We start from the raw sequence: 20,201 nt of genomic DNA on the forward strand, positions 1-20,201 counted from the left end.
GAGGGTGTCAGGAGTTTTTCTACTCCTAAAGCCCATCCTGGAGCCAGGCACGACTTGTGATTACTTGGTCCAGCAGGCTGTTACTGTGAGTGGCCAGCAGGCCCACATATCCACTACAACCCAGCTGGTCCAGTACTTCTTGCAAGAACTTACCTAATTGTTTCTTTAAGTCCACATTTGTTCCTGCAATATTTCTAATGCTTGTTGTGAGTATGAACAGCCATGGACCTCTGATGTGCATGCAGTGTTCTGTAATTGACCCTAAGGCACCTCTACTCCTCACTGGTTCTATTCTGAATTTCCATATGTATCTTTTGCTCCAGTATGTTATTCTAATGTGCAACTTTGGGACCTGGCCTTCCAGTATCTTCCAGGAATATATTTGATACTTCTTGTCTTTTCCAGAGTACATTTTAAGAGCCTTGAGATGATCCTCTAAATCATACCTGCATGACTAGCCGTGAAGTCAGACCAAAAGCGTACGTGCATGATGTGAACAGTGGAAGGGCTAAACCAGAGGTCCAGCCAGGAGTGACAAACATGGCACAGCTGAGGGTGAAATGACTACAGCACCCAACAGGCACAATGATGAGTGACCATTAGTATCTCATACTATATAGTATAAGACCATGGACCCACACTCGGTATAACTGATCACATTGATGTCATACTGAAAGGCAAAGCTATGCTCAATTGCAAATGTGATTTGAGGCGGCTCAACCTGCCAACATTAAATGGACTTACAGGTAGGCTGGGTACAAGGCACACATCTCAACAAAACAGACACCAACCCTAGATGTTAACAAGCCATTAGCAAGGGAAGATGTCAGCTCCCAGAAGCCTCAATAAATCAGTCACAAATTTAACCAAGCCACCCTCAGTCCAAGCATCAAGGAAGACGGCTCAAAGACAGGCACGATGCATTGCCACACTCGCAGCTAGAAAACTAGCACAATCCATCAACAGGCCTCACAAAGGAACAGATGTGTATACACTGTCCAGAGGCAGGAATCTTTGAGATGAGGCAACCCAAATCTTATAGGAAAGACAGCCCTAAAAGGAAATGGCATCAGAGGCCAGTTACCAGAAAAAGAGGAACTTTGCTACAACAGCCAGAATGAACTGTCATTATAAGGCCCAAAGCAAGATGGCTTTTGAATGAGCTGGCTGGCTGGCCCCAAGTTGCTCGAGTTGCCATTTTGTGATGGGTATGTGTAGCTAGGGGGGGTGATATTGCAATGGAAACAATTATTTGAAAGGTTTATTTCAAAAAAATTCTTCAGGCAGTTGACGATATTGGAGTTCGGACATTGTGGGAATTTTTGCTCATTTCTGCAATTTCTAATACCCAGCATCCTTGCCAACTCTGAATGGTTGCTTCCAGGTTGTAGCTTGTGGAGCTGCTTGGAGGCCAGCCCAGAAATTTTTTTAAATTTGCTCAAAAAGGGGGAAAATGTCATTTTAGAACAAGCTGTTGGTATTTTCACCCAAAAATTTTCAGGTCCTCAACTAAATGAAAGGAAATGCTATAGCCTATATTGCCTAGTTTTCATGTGAAAGGCACAGAACATGAAGACCCATACATTACAGTGGTTATATGCCCCCCCCCCCACCCCAAAAAATATATATACAAGTGGTGAGGTAAAACTAGGCCAAGCTCCTCTCTTTGGGGGTGAAAATCTTTTTAACCCTTAAATGCTTGCCGAACGCCCATGAGAGCGAGAGTGTTGCAGCGGTAGTGGTTGTTTGGGTATGTATACAGGGTATATATTTGGGAGGTTGCCAGGGTGGCAGAGGGTGTCTGATGGATCCAACAAAATTCTAGATATAATGAATCTACTTCTCTCCATATAGTTCAGTTGAGTGAGTTCTCATGGTACACACACGATAACATGATATAACTCACCTATCCTTGCTGCTTGCCTTGCCACCAGTGGAAGAACTTGACATACCAGCACCACTAGGATTACTCAATACCTTCCTGGGAGCCTTGGCAGCAGACACTTTGGTGGCTCCGGCATCAGCACGTGTTCGTACCATCTTGAAAATTACCTGTTACAGATAAACTCCAGTTAGGTAATTCAGTTAAATTCCTGAAAAAAATCGTACTAAACCTAACTCTTCATGAAAAATTTAAATATTAAATTGCTCATTTATTAAGAACTTTTTCCAAATATTATAAATGGTACACAAGTCTTCACACCTGATGTTTTCGTTAGTACCAGTTATAGGAGTTCGAAAAAATAGGATCATCGATGTATTCATGAACGCGCAAAAATGTAGTTGTGGCTCCCAAAATTTTAAACAGTCAGCTGCATAGAGATACAACCTAAGGTGGGCTGAGGGGGGAAGGTGCTTGTATGCACCAGACCTGCACATACACCCAAGTAAGAACTTATAAAACAATGTAGGTTTTGGAATGATTGTTTTAAAGATACGTTATTTGCTGTCATTGTGTCTAACATAAGTTTCAACTTCATAAGCAGTCTATATGGCAAGGCTGCCAGTCTTCAGATACAAAGTTATTAATGCTCTATTGATTAAGATAGTAACATAGTACCTTGTACTGTATTATTTTTTATTTTTGCAAATGTTATGGGATGAATCCAAGGAGGAGACATTGTTCAATAAAATGACATTGAAATGCACGATGTGTACACACACAACCCATGGATTTGCAAACAGAAAAATGGGCATTTGGTGTTTCAGTGCGCGTGATGTGTTCACCCACCCTGTCACCAGTCGCCACACAAAATTGTATTTTACACTTCACCTATAGTACATAGATACAGCAGTATAAAAGTGTAAAATATATCCATATCCTATGACCCAACATATCCCTATCACTGCTGAGAAAAAGAAAAGATAATGTACAACCCAGCAACATTTTCCACATACAGTAACTCCCCGAGGTAATTACCCAAGTGTAATAAGGTGGCCACATTTAAATGTTTACCTTAAAGGTGGCACATTCAAATGTTTGCATCATAAGATATACAGTGGTACCTTGGAATACGAGTGTCCCTGCATACAAGTTTTTTTCGGAATATCCTGCTCTGAAATTTGCCACGGAAGGCGAGGGTGCCGATACGCATACAGGCCGACCTAGCATGTGGTGGCACGGTGATCGCCCCTCAGTTTACCAGTGCCTCGCGCCCAGTGACTATTCTGCCTGAATTCTTCACAAGGATTTTCAGTGCTTTGTTGGATTTTTGGCCATTTTACCATAAAAGTTGTTATATATCTCACCATGGGTCCCAAGAAAGCCAGTGGTAAGGATCAAGGCACGAAAACGCATGTGAGGATGACAATAAAGGAAAAACAAGAGATCATTCGGAAGCATGAAAATGGTACATGTGTTGTTGAACTTTGTAGGCAGTACAACAAAGCCACGTCAATGATATGCACCATACTTAGCAAGAAGGACATTTTGAGTGCTAAAGTGGCAAAAGGCGTAAGAACAATCACGAAACAAAGACCACATATACTTGAAGTGGAAAAGTTGTTATTAATTTGGATACACAAGGAGTTAAAGGGTAATAGTGTTTCAGAGGCCATCATTTGTGAGAAAGCCAGGGTATTGCCCGAAAACCTTGTAAAGAAAACCCCTGGAACGAGTGCAGATACGATGACTAAGGCAAGCAGGGAATGGTTTGAAAAATTTAGAAAAAGAAGTGGTATCCATAGTGTTGCAAGGCATGGGGAGGCTGCCAGCTCAGACAACCCTGGAAACACAAACCGAAACTGTCTCTATTTTCCGCTTGTTACAACTTGTAATAAAGTTGTTACATCTTGGCTTAACATGTTTATGACGTATTAGAACGTTGTTACAACTTGCTATATTGATTGTTAAAACTGGTTAGGAAGTGTTAAAACGTGTTCGAACGTTGTACCAACGTTGTAGTTTCGGTGTGTGTTTGGCGGGAAACCAGCACTGAGGAGAGAGACAAAGAAATTTTGAAAAAGGGATTGCAGACAAATGCAAAACAGAACCAGGTCTGTTCTATAAATTCATAAACAACAAATTGCAGGTAAAGGATAATATTCAGAGGTTGAAAATGGGAAATAGATTCACGGAAAATGAAAAGGAAATGTGTGAAACATTAAACGAAAAGTTCCAAAGTGTGTTTGTACAAAATGAAATCTTTAGGGAACCAGATACAATAAGAATTCCAGAGAACAACATAGAGCACAGAGGTGTCCAGAGACGAAGTGGAAAAAATGCTCAAGGAGCTAAATAAGAACAAAGCAGTTGGTCCAGATGGAGTTTCACCATGGGTTCTGAGAGAATGTGCATCTGAGCTCAGCATTCCTCTTCAACGGATTTTTCAGGCATCCCTGTATACAGGAGTTGTAGCTGATGTGTGGAAAAAGGCTAACATAGTTCCAATCTACGAAAGTGGAAGCAGGGAAGACCCCCTTAATTATAGACCGGTATCATTGACAAGTGTAATAGTCAAAATATTGGAAAAAATAATTAAAACTAAATGGGTAGAACGCCTAGAGAGAAATGATATAATATCAGACAGACAGTATGGTTTTCGATCTGGAAGATCCTGTGTATCGAATTTACTCAGTTTCTATGATCTATGAACAGAGATATTACAGGAAAGAGATGGTTGGGTTGACTGCATCTATCTGGACCTAAAAAAGGCTTTCGACAGAGTTCCACATAAGAGGTTGTTCTGGAAACTGGAAAATATTGGAGGAGTGACAGGTACGCTTCTAACATGGATGAAAAATTTTCTGACTGATAGAAAAATGAGGGCTGTGATCAGAGGCAATGTATCTGACTGGAGAAATGTCACAAGTGGAGTACCGCAGGGTTCAGTTCTTGCACCAGTGATGTTTATTGTCTACATAAATGATCTACCAGTTGGTATACAGAATTATATGAACATGTTTGCTGATGATGCTAAGATAATAGGAAGGATAAGAAACTTAGATGATTGTCATGCCCTTCAAGAAGACCTGGACAAAATAAGTACATGGAGCGCCACTTGGCAAATGGAATTTAATGTTAATAAATGCCATGTTATGGAATGTGGAATAGGAGAACATAGACCCCACACAACCTATATATTATGTGAGAAATCTTTAAAGAATTCTGATAAAGAAAGAGATCTAGGGGTGGTTCTAGATAGAAAACTATCACCTGAGGACCACAAAGAATATTGTGCGAGGAGCCTATGCCACGCTTTCTAACTTCAGAATTGCATTTAAATACATGGATGGCGATATACTAAAGAAATTGTTCACGACTTTTGTTAGGCCAAAGCTAGAATATGCAGCAGTTGTGTGGTGCCCATATCTTAAGAAGCACATCAACAAACTGGAAAAGGTGCAAAGACATGCTACTAAGTGGCTCCCAGAACTGAAGGGCAAGAGCTACGAGGAGAGGTTAGAGGCATTAAATATGCCAAAACTAGAAGACAGAAGAAAGAGGTGATATGATCACTACATACAAAATAGTAACAGGAATTGATAAAATCGATAGGGAAGATTTCTTGAGACCTGGAACGTTAAGAACAAGAGGTCATAGATATTAACTAGCTAAACACAGATGCCGAAGAAATATAAGAAAATTCACTTTCGCAAACAGAGTGGTAGACGGTTAGAACAAGTTAGGGGGGAAGGTGGTGGAGGCCAAGACCGTCAGTAGTTTCAAAGCGTTATATGACAGAGTGCTGGGAAGACGGGACACCACGAGCGTAGCTCTCATCCTGTAACTACACTTAGGTAATTAACTGAAAGATTTATTAAAGAATTTAAAGAGTTTGCAGAGGCTGAGGGATACCTACCGCAACAAGTTTTTAATTGTGATGAAACAGGACTTCTGGAAAAGATTGCCTAAGAGGACATACATTACCAAGGAGGAAAAATCATTGCCTGGACACAAGCCTATGAAAGATGGGTTTATGCTTGTGCTGTGTTCAAATGCGAGTGGCGATTTGAAAATTAAACCCTTGCTTGTGTATCATTCTGAAAATCCAAGGGTTTTCAAACAGTATAAAGTGCAGAAAACCCACATGTGTGTCATGTGGAGGGCTAATAAAAGGACATGGGTGACTTAGGAATTTTTTTTTCGGAGTGGGTGAATGAAGTGGTGTGCCTGGCCATAGAAAAATATCTTGAGATATATATATATATATATATATTTTTTTTTTTTGAGATATATACAAGAGTTGTTACATTCTTGTACAGTAATTTTCTCACAGTAAAGTTCCTTCCTCCTAACACCACTACCCTAATTCAGCCTATGGACCAGAAAATCACAGCGAATTTTGAGAAACTTTATGAAAGGGCACTTTTCCGGAAATGTTTTTAAGTGACAAACCACAAAACTCACCCTCAAGAGACTTCTGGAAAGACCATTTTAACATTTGTAGTGCCTTAAAACTCGTTGACAAAGCCTGGCAAGAAGTGACTCAAAGAACCTTGATCTCTGGCTGGAGAAAATTGTGGCCTGAATGTGACAGAACTAGACTTTGAGGGGTTTGAGCCTGTAAATGATGTGCCTATTGTTGAGGAAATTGTTACTCTGGGCTGGCAAATGGGCTTGGAATTGGATGGTGATGATGAGGAGTTAGTGGAAGAACACAATGAAGAACTGACCACCGAAGAACTCCAAGCCCTTCAAAAAGGAACAGCAAGAAGACCCAGCTGAGGACGTTTCTCCAGTAGAGGAGGATGAGGCAGTACAGAATGCACCTTCTGCAATCATTAAGAAGTGGTGTCAGATGTGGGAAGAAATGCAAACTTTTATTGAAAAAACTCGCCCAGAGAAAGCTGTAGTAGAGCATTGCATTAATCTTTTCAATGACAATGTGATGCCTCACTACAGACACATCTTGCGAAGAAGGGAAAAACAATCTTCCATGGACAGATTTGTTGAGAAAATCGAGCAGTGAGCCACAACCAGGACCTAGTGGTATGCAGGCAAAACATGCCAGAGAATGCACCCCAGAGAGGTCCTCACTGCCTGATGTTATAATGAAAGGGGACTCCCCTTCCAAACAGTAACACCTGCCCTCACCATCTTCCATACGTCTACAGCAGTCATCAGCAAGGGTAAGTAATAACGTGAACATAGTTTTGTAGGTTTATTTAGATGAATTGGGTATAAAATTTAGTTTGAAGTGAGGTTTTTGAGTAGTCAGGAACAAATTAATTCATTTCCCATTATTTCTCATGGGGAAATTAGCTTCAGTTTACGAGTTTTTGGAATACGAGCCGTCTCCAGGAACGGATTAAACTCTTAAACCGAGGTACCCCTGTATTACATACTGGAACAATCCTCAGGCATTGTCAGCATAAATTAGAAAGACCAAGAAAGGTCTAGGTATTCAAACAGTTTGCTTAGGAACAAATTACAAATACTGTATAAACATTGGCGACTATAGGGGACATGACTACTGTATGAATAATATGTGTAATGTTCAAAATTGCAGGCCTGAGCAATGACAATCCAAGTTTAGAACAATGCTGCAGGATGCCTTAAATGCCTATAATAAAATTCAGCCATGTGTTGAACAACTGTTTGACTTCATTTTAAGTGCTGTTAGGTCATAGCTAAAGGTTCCAGATTCAATTCCAGCAATAAGTCCAAAGAGTTCACCTAGCAGTAAACAGATGCCTGCGAGAGGTCAGTACAGTATTTGGCTTAACCACTGAACTGCGCAACTCGCCTTCAGGCACTCTACCGGGGGTACGCAACACGCCTCTGGGATTGTATATTTTAAGCGTTCCATTCAAAACTGGCGCGTGGTGATGCTTGTACAAAATGGATGCCTGGGGGCCCCTAGTGATCGTCCACCATCTTTAAACAAAAATCCCAGCATGCCCTGCGGCTGTGGGGAGCCTCGGTTTCAAAGGAGCAATCATGTTTGACACATTGTTTACGAGCTCCCGCTCCACGGTTACCTTGAGGTGCTTCCGGGGCTTAGTGTCCCCGCGGCCCGGTCGTCGACCAGGCCTCCTGGTTGCTGGACTGATCAACCAGGCTGTTAGACGCGGCTGCTCGCAGCCTGGCATATGAGTCACAGCCTGGTTGATCAGTTATCCTTTGGAGGTGCTTATCCAGTTCTCTCTTGAACACTGAGGGGTAGGCCAGTTATGCCCCTTATGTGTAGTGGAAGCGTGTTGAACAGTCTCGGGCCTCTGATGTTGATAGAGTTCTCTCTCAGAGTACCTGTTGCACCTCTGCTTTTCAACAGGGGTATTCTGCACATCCTGCTATGTCTTCTGGTCTCGTGTGATGTTATTTCTGTGTGCAGGTTTGGGACCAGCCCCTCAATTATTTTCCATGTGTAAATTATTATGTATCTCTCCCGCCTGCGCTCAAGGGAGTACAGATTTAGGCTCTTTAGTCGGTCCCAGTAATTTAGATGTTTTACCGAGTGGATTCTAGCAGTAAAGGATCTCTGCACGCTCTCCAGGTCAGCAATTTCTCCAGCTTTGAAAGGGGCTGTCATTGTGCAGCAGTGCTCCACTCTAGAGAGCACAAGCGTTTTGAAAAGTATCATCATCGGTATAGCATCTCTAGTGTGAAAAGTTCTTGTTATCCAACCCGTCATTTTTCTTGCAGTTGTGACGGCTACTTTAATGTGTTCTTTAAAGGTAAGGTCTTCCGACATGAGTACACCCAGGTCCTTTACATTGCCTTTTCGTTCTATGTTATGATTTGCCCGAGTTTTGTACGTGGTTTCTGTTTTTATATTTTCAATTTTTCCATAGCGCATGAGCTGGAACTTATCCTCGTTAAACACCATATTATTTTCTGTAGCCCATAGAAAGACCTGATCTACATCTGATTGGAGGTTTGCCATGTCCTCTATGTTGCCAACTCTCATGAAAATCCTAGTGTCATCTGCAAAGGATGATACAGTGCTATAGGTTGTGTTCTTGTCTATGTAAGATATGAGGATGAGAAAAAGTACTGGAGCAAAGCACAGTACCCTGGGGGACTGAGCTCTTCACGGTTGATGGGCTGGATTTTTTTTTTACTATTACACATTGGGTTCTGTTAGTCAGGAAATTGTAGATCCATCTGCCTATTTTCCCGGTAATTCCTTTTGAACGCATTTTATGTGCAATAACACCATGGTCACATTTATCAAAAGCTTTTGCGAAATCTGTGTGACCCGCGGTTATGGAAAACGACTCCGAGGAGGAAATACACAACATTTTGTATGATGATGGTGCATTATTTTGTATGATGATGGTGTAGCGAGTAGATTATCCCAATAATATACTCGCTCCAAATGCTTTGTTAATATTCCTGTCAACCTTTGGAGATGAATGAGGTGAGGCGTTGCCCGGGCAACACTGTGAGGTGTTGCCCGAGCATATAAGCAGCAGAATAGCAAACATTAACCAGAGTCTACTTTCAAGTGTGGTCTAGAGCAGACACTTTCGAGATACTGTACCGACTCTCATTGCGCCCAACTCACACCAAAGTATCACCTGTGTACTTCTGTATATTCGACCAAATATATATATAGTATCTTAGTGTCTGTTTATTTGTCACCATACTTTACGTAACAATAGAATCGTTACATTGGTGACCCCGGAGTGACCCGAACACCCAGCCTTCTGATGATTGACTATGATCCAGAGAAAGACCTTACACAGAAGTCCGATACGAGTGAGGGAGAGACACACAGGTGGATGATGTCGCGAGTATGTACGGTACATGAGCCTCGCCGGCCTGGGTCAACACCGTTAGTCACCACCATCATGTGTCTCTCCTGATGCAAGTTTATTCAGTGACAGCACTTGAGATGAATCTTTCTCGGGCTTCAGTGACATAGGCTCCGATACGATTAGTGTTGACGACCCAAGTACGAGCAGCGAGGGTGTTACTAGGCGGGGTTTTGCTGCCCCAGCAACACGTCGCGGCAAGCGGCAGCGTGTCACACAGCTAGAGGACAATGACAACAGTGGCCCCTCTACATCAGGTGTTCGTGGTAGGCCTACGATATGCAGTTTAACCTCATCTCCTACCATACCCACACGCAGCTTCAGCATCAGACGACTGAGCTGTGCACATGACCTATCTTGTGACAGATACGCTCACAGCCTCAGACGCCGGCATTTTACCTGCCTCTCGCCTGACACGATGGAAGGACACCACAATTGACGAAATGTACACGTTTCTCGCACTGAGCATGATGATGAAACTTCGAGAAATATGTCATCCAGGATTAGTGGAGCAAAGACAGCCTTATTCCATCACTCGTGTTCAACAGGTACATGTCATGTGATAGGTTCCTGTTGCTTCTCAGGTGTCTGCATTTCGGAAATAATGCAAATGAGAAGACACGACAGACTCTGGAAGGTACAGAAGGTTTTCAGTGATATGAGAGTCAAGTTCTGTGACTATTTTGTACCTGGACAGAATGTGGTGGTCAACGAATCGCTTGTACTATTCAAGGAGCAACTGGCATTCAAACAGTACATCCCATCAAAGCGCCACCGATTTGGACTAAAGTTTTTTTTGTGTGACTGTGAAATTGGTATCATCATGGACATGATACTGTATTCAGGTACAGACGTCGACATACCAGGCTCAAGATGAACACGGGTTCTCCGGTGGTGTTGTCAAAACCCTGATGGAACCATTGTTAAACAAGAGGCATATACTGTTCACCGACAACTACTATACCAGCCTCTTGTTGACCAGATACCTCCTTCCCCACAACACCGGCATTTGTGGCACTGTGAAGGCCCACAGGAAGAAAATGCCAGTGTTCAGCATAGGTATTGCAGTGGGCGATTGCCAGCTGCGCAAATGTGACAATATGCTCTCAGTGCAGTGGAGGGACAGACGTGAGGTGAATATGCTGACTACAATTCACACCGGTGCCATGTTGGACAGTGGCAAAGTTCATTTTCAAACGCGCTTCCCCATATATAAACCAGATTGTGTCGGACTACAACATGAACATGAGCCCAATAGATAAACGAGACATGATGCTCAGTGCCGTCGAGTGTGTGCAGGAAATTTGTGAAGTGGATGAAAGTTTTTTCCACCTAATAGATGTTGCAGTGCTCAACTGCTTCAATGTGTATCTGGTAAAATTAGGCAGGAGACCGCCAATACAGACATTCAGTGTAGCTGTTGTGTCACAAATGCTCGTAAAGTATGGCAAGGAGGGCTCTGTTGTACTGTGTGGGGTGGAAGCAACAATGCCACATGCAGCTCCAGACAGACTGAGGGGTAACGAGATGTTCGGTGTCCACATGCTCTGAGTATATGCCAGGCACACCATCACGGGAAAAGGGTAAACATGCCTGTATAGTATGCAAAAACACTACCTGAAGAGAACAAAAGCAAAGATGCATCAGCACCTGGTGCATTGAGTGCAAGGTTCCACTATGCCCCGTTGGCTTTTTCGCAGCATATCACACACTCGCGGAGTTCTGAGTGTGTTTATGGTGTGTATAGTGTGTGATACTGAACAGTGTAAATAAATTGTAAACATATATAAATGGGCATGATACATTGGAAATATGTGCAAGATACGTAAACACTAGTGATGCACGTAACAGTGTCTTTGGACAGTACGGATGTTCTACTGCCATTATATAGTGTACGTGTTCATTATACATACGATTGGCAAGAAAAAATGTATTTGGAACTGAACAAAAATATATTTGTGGCAACTCGCGCATCTTGAACCTGGCGCGCTACTGCCCCCCCAGGAGCGTACACCACGGGTAACCAAGGATTGATGACGTCATGCGCCATTTTACGGACCCCATTGCGGCCAAAGTAAGTACAATTTTTAATTTATTTTCACATTTCTGTAATCAGGGAAGGGATTTTAACGCATTAAAAAAAATCCCGAGAATTTATTTCCCGCGCACAGGAGTGGGGGGGTTGCCGTACAGTGGTACCTCGGAATGCGATTGTCCCTGTATGCGAGGTTTTCGGAAGGCGAGGTGTATTTACTCCAAAAATTTGTCTCGGAAGGTGATGGTTACTTCGGGAGGCGAGTTTGGACGCGAGTTTGTTGATACGCGTACAGCCGACCTAGCGCGTGGTGGTTCGGCGATCGTCGCCCCTCCGCCCCTCAGTTTACCATTGTCTCGCGCTCAGTGACTACCCCCACATCAATTCTTCTCGCGGATTTTCAGTGTTTTGCTGGATTTTTGGTGATTTGTCTATACAATTTGTTATTATATATCTCACCATGGGTCCCAAGAAAGTCAGTGGTAAGGATAAAGGCCAGAAAGCTCATGTGAGGATGACAATAGAGGAGAAACAAGAGATCATTCGGAAGCATGAGAACGGTACACATGTTGTTGAACTTTGTAGGCAGTACAACAAAGCCACATCAACAATATGCACTATACTTAAGAAGAAAAATAAGATTATGGGTGCTAAAGTGGCAAAAGGAGTAAGAACATTAACGGCACAAAGACCACAAATACTTGAAGAAGTGGAAAAGTTGTTATTAATTTGGATACACGACAAGGAGTTGAGGGGTGATAGTGTTTCGGAGGCCATTATTTGTGAGAAAGCCAGGGTGTTGCACGAAGACCTTCTAAAGAATACCCCTGCAACGAGTGATGCAGATAAGAAAGTTTAAGGCAAGCAGGGGCTGGTTTGAAAAATTTAGAAAGAGAAGTGGTATCCATAGTGTTACAAGGCATGGGGTTATGTGATGTGATTATGGAAGGGGACTCCCCTTCCAAACAGTAACTCCTCTCCTCCTCCCCCCTCCTCACCATCTTCCATACGCCTACAGCACTCGACAGCAAGGCAAGTAATAACTGGAACACAGTTTTGTAGGTTTATTTAGATGAATTAGGTAAATTAGGTATAAAAATTTAGTTTGATTTGGGGTTTTTGGGGTAGTCAGGAACGGATTAATTCATTTCCCTTTATTTCTTATGGGGAAATTAACTTCGGAATGCGAGTTTTCGGAAGGCGAGGCGTCTCCAGGAACGGATTAAACTCTTATTCTGAGGTATGCCTGTATTTGGAAGGCGAGCAGCACAGTGGTTAAGGGGGACCTTGATAAACCTAATAGGTTAATCAAGGTTCCCAACTATGGGATCCATAGTCCGTTTAGAATATTGTGCAATGAAGGTCATGAGGGGTAACTGAAATTTAATAAACACTATAAACCTCTTGTAATATACATCTACACTATAACCTGGTGACAGCACTGTAGAAAATATCCACAGCCTCTTCCTAATAAATATCCTCAGGTTGTTTCCAATGTAGGGTTACCCCCCATGGGCGCCTCGGGACATTTCCCTAACGAGTCCCAGCCTACGATCTATTAATGCTGGAGATGAAAAGGTTTTTATTAACCTACATTTCATAGTATCAGTTACAAATTACTAAATATGACTTAGTTTAATGCTACAGCATTTATTAAAACCAACAAAGTTTTGTGAATAATCACTGATTAAACTAAATAAATTAAATTTCTTCCAAATGCTCGTAAGGGCAGATGGGAGTCGCCATTAATGTTCAAAATGCAAAATGCACCACAGAAGCGGAATTTCTTATAGGCGCGATTGTCACTAAGCGGGCAGCTGATGTAAACTGAGGCAGGTCGGCCGCGTAACCGGGAACCACGCGCTCGGCGACCCAAACGTGTACCAACAAATATCGGAAGTCGACGACACCATTGGATGTTGTCGCATTTTTTGATGAAAATTACATTGTAACTCGAAATTATTGTAAGTAGGGGCAATCGTATGTTGAGGTGCCACTGTACGTACGTACGTGTGTGTATGTATTTTTATTTATTTATTTATTTATTTATTTATTTATTACACACACACACACTGTGGAAAACTCTGCAGGGCACAGTTCTTGCAATACTGGTTTCTCTCACTCATATTAGATAGACAAAATTACAAAAATATTTTTTTTTTAGATATATACAAGAGTTGTTACATTCTTGTACAGCCACTAGTATGCGTAGCGTTTCGGGCCGGTCCCTGGAATACGATCCACACCGCGAAGAATCGTTGTTACAACCAAGTACCCATTTTACAGTCGAGTTGAACAGAGGCTACAGTTAAGGATTTGCGCCCAGTAAATCCTCCCCGGCCAGGATACGAACCCATGACAAAGCGCTCGCGGAACGCCAGGCGAGTGCCTTACCACTACACCACGGAGACCTCATTATCATTCTTTGTAGATGGTAAATCAGCATGCAAAATACATCAACCAATATTCAAAGTAATACACTTGCAAGATTTACAACCAAACACTCTTGGCAGATTCCTCTTAAAAATATAAATTAACAAAATTTATGTAAAAAAAAAAAAAAAATTGTTTTTCATAACATTATCAAAATGCTGTATTTTAAAGAATACCTCACAAATGTATTTTAAATCACTCTTCTAGCTGTCAGCTAGAAGCCGAGATAGACGAATTTGAAAATGATGTTTTCTCGCAAACCACTCAAAGTTAGATGAATCTGAAATTTGGATTTTTGGGTTTCTGAGTAAAGACACATCAACTTACAGGAAAACTAGAAAAAAGATATGTTGGACACTGCATAACCTGTCATGAAAAGAGCCTAATATTAACCCTTTAACATTTTTGTTGCCTTCAGTCATCATTTGCACAAAATGCCAGAATGTTCTGATGATTTTGAAAATGATTTCTACAGTTATGTTGAGAAAAAACTAAAAAACTAAATCACCTTGTTATTTTATTTTGCGTTCATTACATTTGTGAAAATATCATAAAATACAACTCTTAGCTCAAAAAGATGCCAAATTGAACACTTTACCATGTACAGCCACTTGGCAGTATGCATTGGAAATAAAATATCTCTACATGAATCTGCACTTGACCCAAGACATTGGTAGCCCCCAAAAATTGGTAATGGGGGGGAAAAAACATGAAAGCGGTTAACTGCAACTCTTAGTCAAAAAAATTGGTCATTAGAGTATACAATAGGTAATGGCTATATAGTGGTAATGATTTACATTATGGGCAAGTGGTACAATTTAAACATAACTGAAATGACATAGTACATGAACTAATAAGAACGAGGCTATGGTAGAAAAATATGGAAAATGATAAATATATATTTACTATGTAAAATAAAGATAATTTCAATTATTTCATTACCTGTAATTATTTAATGCCAATCTGTAATTTTATTTATACAAATTTGGTATTCTACATTAATATTTTGATTAATCAATATTATAAAAATTTATTTCTTTTCTAACATGTGCAGTTACTCCCATCACTATCAGACTAGCACCTGCAGGCTTGCCAGTGTCCTCTGAAAGCTCAACCCATTCTCTCCACAATACCTCATTTTGTACACACTAGTCCCCAACATACAAAATAAAGGGTACTATAAAAAGCAGCAGATCACAAATATTTATGTTTACTGTTTTTGTACATTTTGGTAAATCTAGAGAACAAGTTGAAAAGTTACAGGATTTGCTAAGGCCATAACAAAAGCCATTTATCAATTTTCGTACCATGACAACCCCAAAACTCTTTCAGAATTAGTTACAATAGCAGAGCTACCAGAATTGAACAAACAAGATGAAAACAGCCATATTCAATCGTCTCAAACCAGCATTGCAACATTTCAGCAGTCCATGAGTGCAACAGCCACACACTGCTGTTAGCTCTCACTACTCCTGGCTAGACCAATAACCTGTCAGCCTTGGCCCATGTGTCCTGCTCCAAGGCTACAATGCCATCCCTTATTTCTACATCTTATGACTTAGTAAAACATATGCTTTTCAGTATCCCAGTAAATCTGGCTATCCTGTACATGTTACTACACACACCAATTCAATTATTGTTCAATAATTTGCAATAGATTACCAATGTGTGTACAATAAATATTTTCCTACAAGACACTGTTCATCATGTTGAGGTTTGTTGCTCGGTTAGCTCGGGTAAGATGAAATAAACTTTGGTGTTAAAGTCTCAATTCTTAATTTAATATTTTATTCAAATGTAAAGTAACCATGCTAACTAACATATCCTAATTTAACCTTAATACATATCGATATACTAGAAAAGTTTGGCTAATCAAAATAGAGCAACTCAATCTGAAACCTTGCGAGTTATGGCAACTGCTGTGGATTACCTTCTGGAATAGGTCAATCGCTGGCCTAGTTGGACATTATTAAGTTCTAATTTGCTTATTGTTGCCAACGTTGGGAAGGCAAACTGAAACGGAAGCATTAAGCGCAATGTGGCCCCAATGCCACTGTTATATTCACCCGAGTACACTTCGGAGTCTGCACACGCTAATGTTACACTATCAACTACTGTACTGCACATTTTATAAAATGCATGTACACAAGATATAAGGTCAAACTAAACACAGTAGCTCTCCTAACCATAGCTTACAAAATTTAATGATAATCTAGACAAGTCTCTCATGATCCCAGTTCCATAAGGGCCTTGGTAGTATTGTTCTTAACTCAATTTTAGAATTCCAGGTTTGAATCCCAGGTGGGACAGAAATGCTTAGGGTGCATTTCCTACCACCTAATGCTCCTATTCACCTAGCAGTAAGTAGGTACCCAGGAGTTAATCAACTTCTTGTAGGTATTGCATCCTGGGCGGGGGTCCGTAATTTGACCCGAGGGAGGGGGGATGCAATATAAGCCTAACATGTATAAATACACTGGCTGCCCCGTCCACGGACACAATGAATTATTATTGGATGAAGTTTTTTTTTTTTTTTGGGGGGGGGGGGGGGGGTTGATATTTAAATTTTGTGTTTATTTTCACTCTTGCAAAGTACTGTACAAAGAATTATTTACCTGAATTTACCAGAGAGCCCCTAACACTAGTGGCCTTGATGAGGACAGGAAACTGGGGGCCTGTCAAAGATCCCCTCTTCCCCCCCCCCCCCCATTTGCCTTCATCTTTTCTAGCTGTACTTTAAAAGTTAAGTGTTTTAGCATTTACAGGTTCTGAATTATTGAATAATTCAAATAAATGTGCAACAAGTTGGCAAGAAAATGCAACAGGTTTGCAGTGCTTCGAATTGTGCCAAAGTTATCCAATTACTGTATTACACTATGGTACAGAATACAGTACATAAATATTGTGAAGTCTCGCCTTCACATATTTGTGCTCCATCTGCTCTACAAAATAACCTGTATTTTTGTAAATGGATATACAGTAGGCTACTTTATACAGTACAAGATAGATTAAAAAAAATCTAATAGTCAGGATATATATAGACCAAGTAATATTATATTAACTGGTGTATTATTATATTAACTAGTAATATTACTAGCATATTAACTGCAGATGTAAAGTCACAACGTGGCTGAAAAATGTTGACCAAACCACACACTAGAAATTGAAGAGACGGATAACATTTCGGTCCGTCCTGGACCATTATAAAGTCGATATTATCTGTTTACTAAATGCCGATGAACAAAACCTTGTCGAGTAAAATGTTTCATGAAACCATATCAATACTTTGATTTATTTATCTATCTATGCAGGGAGCCGGTCGGCCGAGCGGACAGCACGCTGGACTTGTGATCCTGTGGTCCTGGGTTCGATCCCAGGCGCCGGCGAGAAACACTGGGCAGAGTTTCTTTCACCCTATGCCCCTGTTACCTAGCAGTAAAATAGGTACCTGGGTGTTAGTCAGCTGTCACGGGCTGCTTCCTGGGGGTGGAGGCCTGGTCGAGGACCGGGCCGCGGGGACACTAAAAATCCCCGAAATCATCTCAAGATAACCTCAAGATGCACACGAGTTCTTACATTCTTGTCTTGTAAAGCCACTAGCACGCATAACATTTCGGGCAGGTTCTTAATCCTAATATTCCCCAGAATACAACCCGCCATATCTTTTAACAACCAGGTACCCATTCACTGCTGGGTGAACAGAGGCTACAATTAAGGATTGGCACCCGGTCAATCCTCCCCGGCCAAAGCGCTCGTGAAGTGCCAGGGTGCTTTACCACTGTGCCTGTCACAATATCAATTTTAACACTAGCTCTCCACATATGTCGGTTGCTTAGCTTAGAGATGTACTTGTGGTCAGTTGAGCCCACTAATGATGAAAACGATATACATCAATTTTTAACTAGCTCATCAAGACTACCTTGCTTAGCTAAATGAATGTTCAGGTCAAGTCCTTGAGCCCCATTCTGTGCCTCTATAACCCTTTCCACTACTGCCCACAGGATGGGTATGGGGTCCGCTACTGCCCACAGGATGTGTATGGGGTTCACTACTGCCCACAGGATGCATATGGGGTTCACTACTGCCCACAGGATGCATATGGGGTTCACTACTGCCCACAGGATGCGTATGGGGTTCACTACTGCCCACAGGATGCGTATGGGGTTCACTACTGCCCACAGGATGTGTATGGGGTTCACTACTGCCCACATGATGCATATGGGGTTCACTACTGCCCACAGGATGCGTATGGGGTTCACTACTGCCCACAGGATGCGTATGGGGTTCACTACTGCCCACAGGATGCGTATGGGGTTCACTACTGCCCACAGGATGCGTATGGGGTTCACTACTGCCCGCAGGATGCGTATGGGGTTCACTACTGCCCGCAGGATGCGTATGGGGTTCACTACTGCCCACAGGATGCGTATGGGGTTCACTACTGCCCACAGGATGCGTATGGGGTCCACTACTGCCCAGAGGATGGGTATGAGGGTTCACTACCGCCCACAGGATGGGTATGGGGGTCCACTACTGCCCAGAGGATGGGTATGGGGGTCCACTACTGCCCACAGGATGGGCATGGGGTGAAGAATAAATGAACTTAAAACTAACTCTCGGTATAAGATACGGTTCACACACACACTAACGGCTATACTGCCGAAGTCCAGTCACAAAATACGTAATCAAAGTGGTTGAAATAAAAAATTGGTGGAAGAAACGACCAGAGTTAAATGCCCGCACATTAAACTTCCCACAGAGCTGTGAACACATTTACCAAAGACAAAACACTTCACCAGTTGTGGCTGTGACGCGTTGTGGGCGATGGCGACCTGGCTTCCTCACCTTACCACACAAACTGCCTAAATCAAGGTCTTCCTGGAGTACCTACCAACTTAAAGCACAAACGCGGGAAGTCTTGGCGCCACCGTCTGACCGCGTTCCCTCGTCCCGACTCCCGGCCGCGTTCCCTCGTCCTGCCCGCGCTAATTACGAGGTCGTGGCCGCATCCGAATTGCTGAAATATAGCGAGCTGACGGTCTAAAAGTAGCGCATTTGTACTTAAAGTAGCCCTATATATTGTTTAGCGACTGATACGGTTTTCAGAGCAACATATTTTAATATATAGTGAAACACTACATGATTTAATGGTTGTATTAATATAATATTAGCAATGTTTGGATAATAAGAATATAAGAAAGGTAACTGCAGAAAGCCTATTGACCTATACGAGGCAGCTCCTATTTATAACCACCCACTCCCACTCATATACATAAGGATAATAGAATAACTTAGCAATATTTGCTTCATGAAGCGTAATGGATCTGGAGTCCTTCAATGTCTTCACATTTGAAGATTATCAAGATTTCTTCGCCTGCATCCACAACCTCATTCTTGCATATTGCAGACTCATATTTTATCACTGACATGGGTGGTTCAAATGATGAGCAACAAGTGTTTTCACCTTTTTGAAAGTTTTAGCTTTACTAGGAATATGAGGAAGAAGCTCTGTGCAAGCTTCCACTAAAAAAATCTGGTTTCTTTCTTGAACATTTTGAAACTTTTTCTTGTTTATAGAATTTTTCTTTTGTCTGTTGATGGCCAGACGTGTAGAAATTTAATAACAAAAGTCCACTTTCTCCAGGGGCAGATAAATGGAATTTAAGTTCAAATTAAAATGACGATTTGCCTGATCAGGATGCACGGTTCTTCCGAGTATTCCAAGAGTAAAGTTTCCGAAGTCAGTGCTTCATCTTTTTGATAAAGTAAATTCATCCCTTCAAAATCATTTAGGATTGGTTTGAGGAATGTGAAATATAGCTTATGGCAGGATGAGAGTATATTAAATAGTTGCCTTGCAACATACTTATCACAAGAAGAAGAGATTTGGTAATGAGTTGTTCAAGCATCTCACTGTCTGATTACTGATCTGAGCGGCTGTCACTGATCAGACAGCCGCTCTAACACTATTGTTCCTTGCCAACCATCGTACTCCTGACAAAGGTATCAACTGTAAGGGATCTTTCCCATC

At 41.7% G+C, this 20,201-nt stretch overlaps 1 protein-coding gene across 3 annotated transcripts in view; it reads right to left on the reverse strand.

Annotated features, from left to right (window-relative positions):
- LOC123756336 (PCNA-associated factor) overlaps window positions 1-19,195 on the reverse strand; it is a 42,210-nt gene extending 23,015 nt beyond the window's left edge. The window contains exons 1-2 of one of the 3 annotated variants that reach the window (XM_045739406.2): window positions 19,062-19,195; window positions 1,907-2,052 (exon numbers count right to left, since the gene is read on the reverse strand). In XM_045739406.2, the coding sequence (XP_045595362.2) occupies window positions 1,907-2,040 (134 nt within the window). In that variant the 5' untranslated portion in view covers window positions 2,041-2,052; window positions 19,062-19,195. Of the gene's footprint in view, window positions 1-1,906; window positions 2,053-18,947 lie in introns of all 3 variants that reach the window. The other 2 variants (XM_045739407.2, XM_045739405.2) reach the window with 2 other exon arrangements.
- Between the last annotated feature and the right edge of the window lie 1,006 nt (window positions 19,196-20,201).

This window comes from Procambarus clarkii, chromosome 25 (genome assembly GCF_040958095.1).
Source record: "Procambarus clarkii isolate CNS0578487 chromosome 25, FALCON_Pclarkii_2.0, whole genome shotgun sequence".
NCBI lineage: Eukaryota > Metazoa > Arthropoda > Malacostraca > Decapoda > Cambaridae > Procambarus > Procambarus clarkii.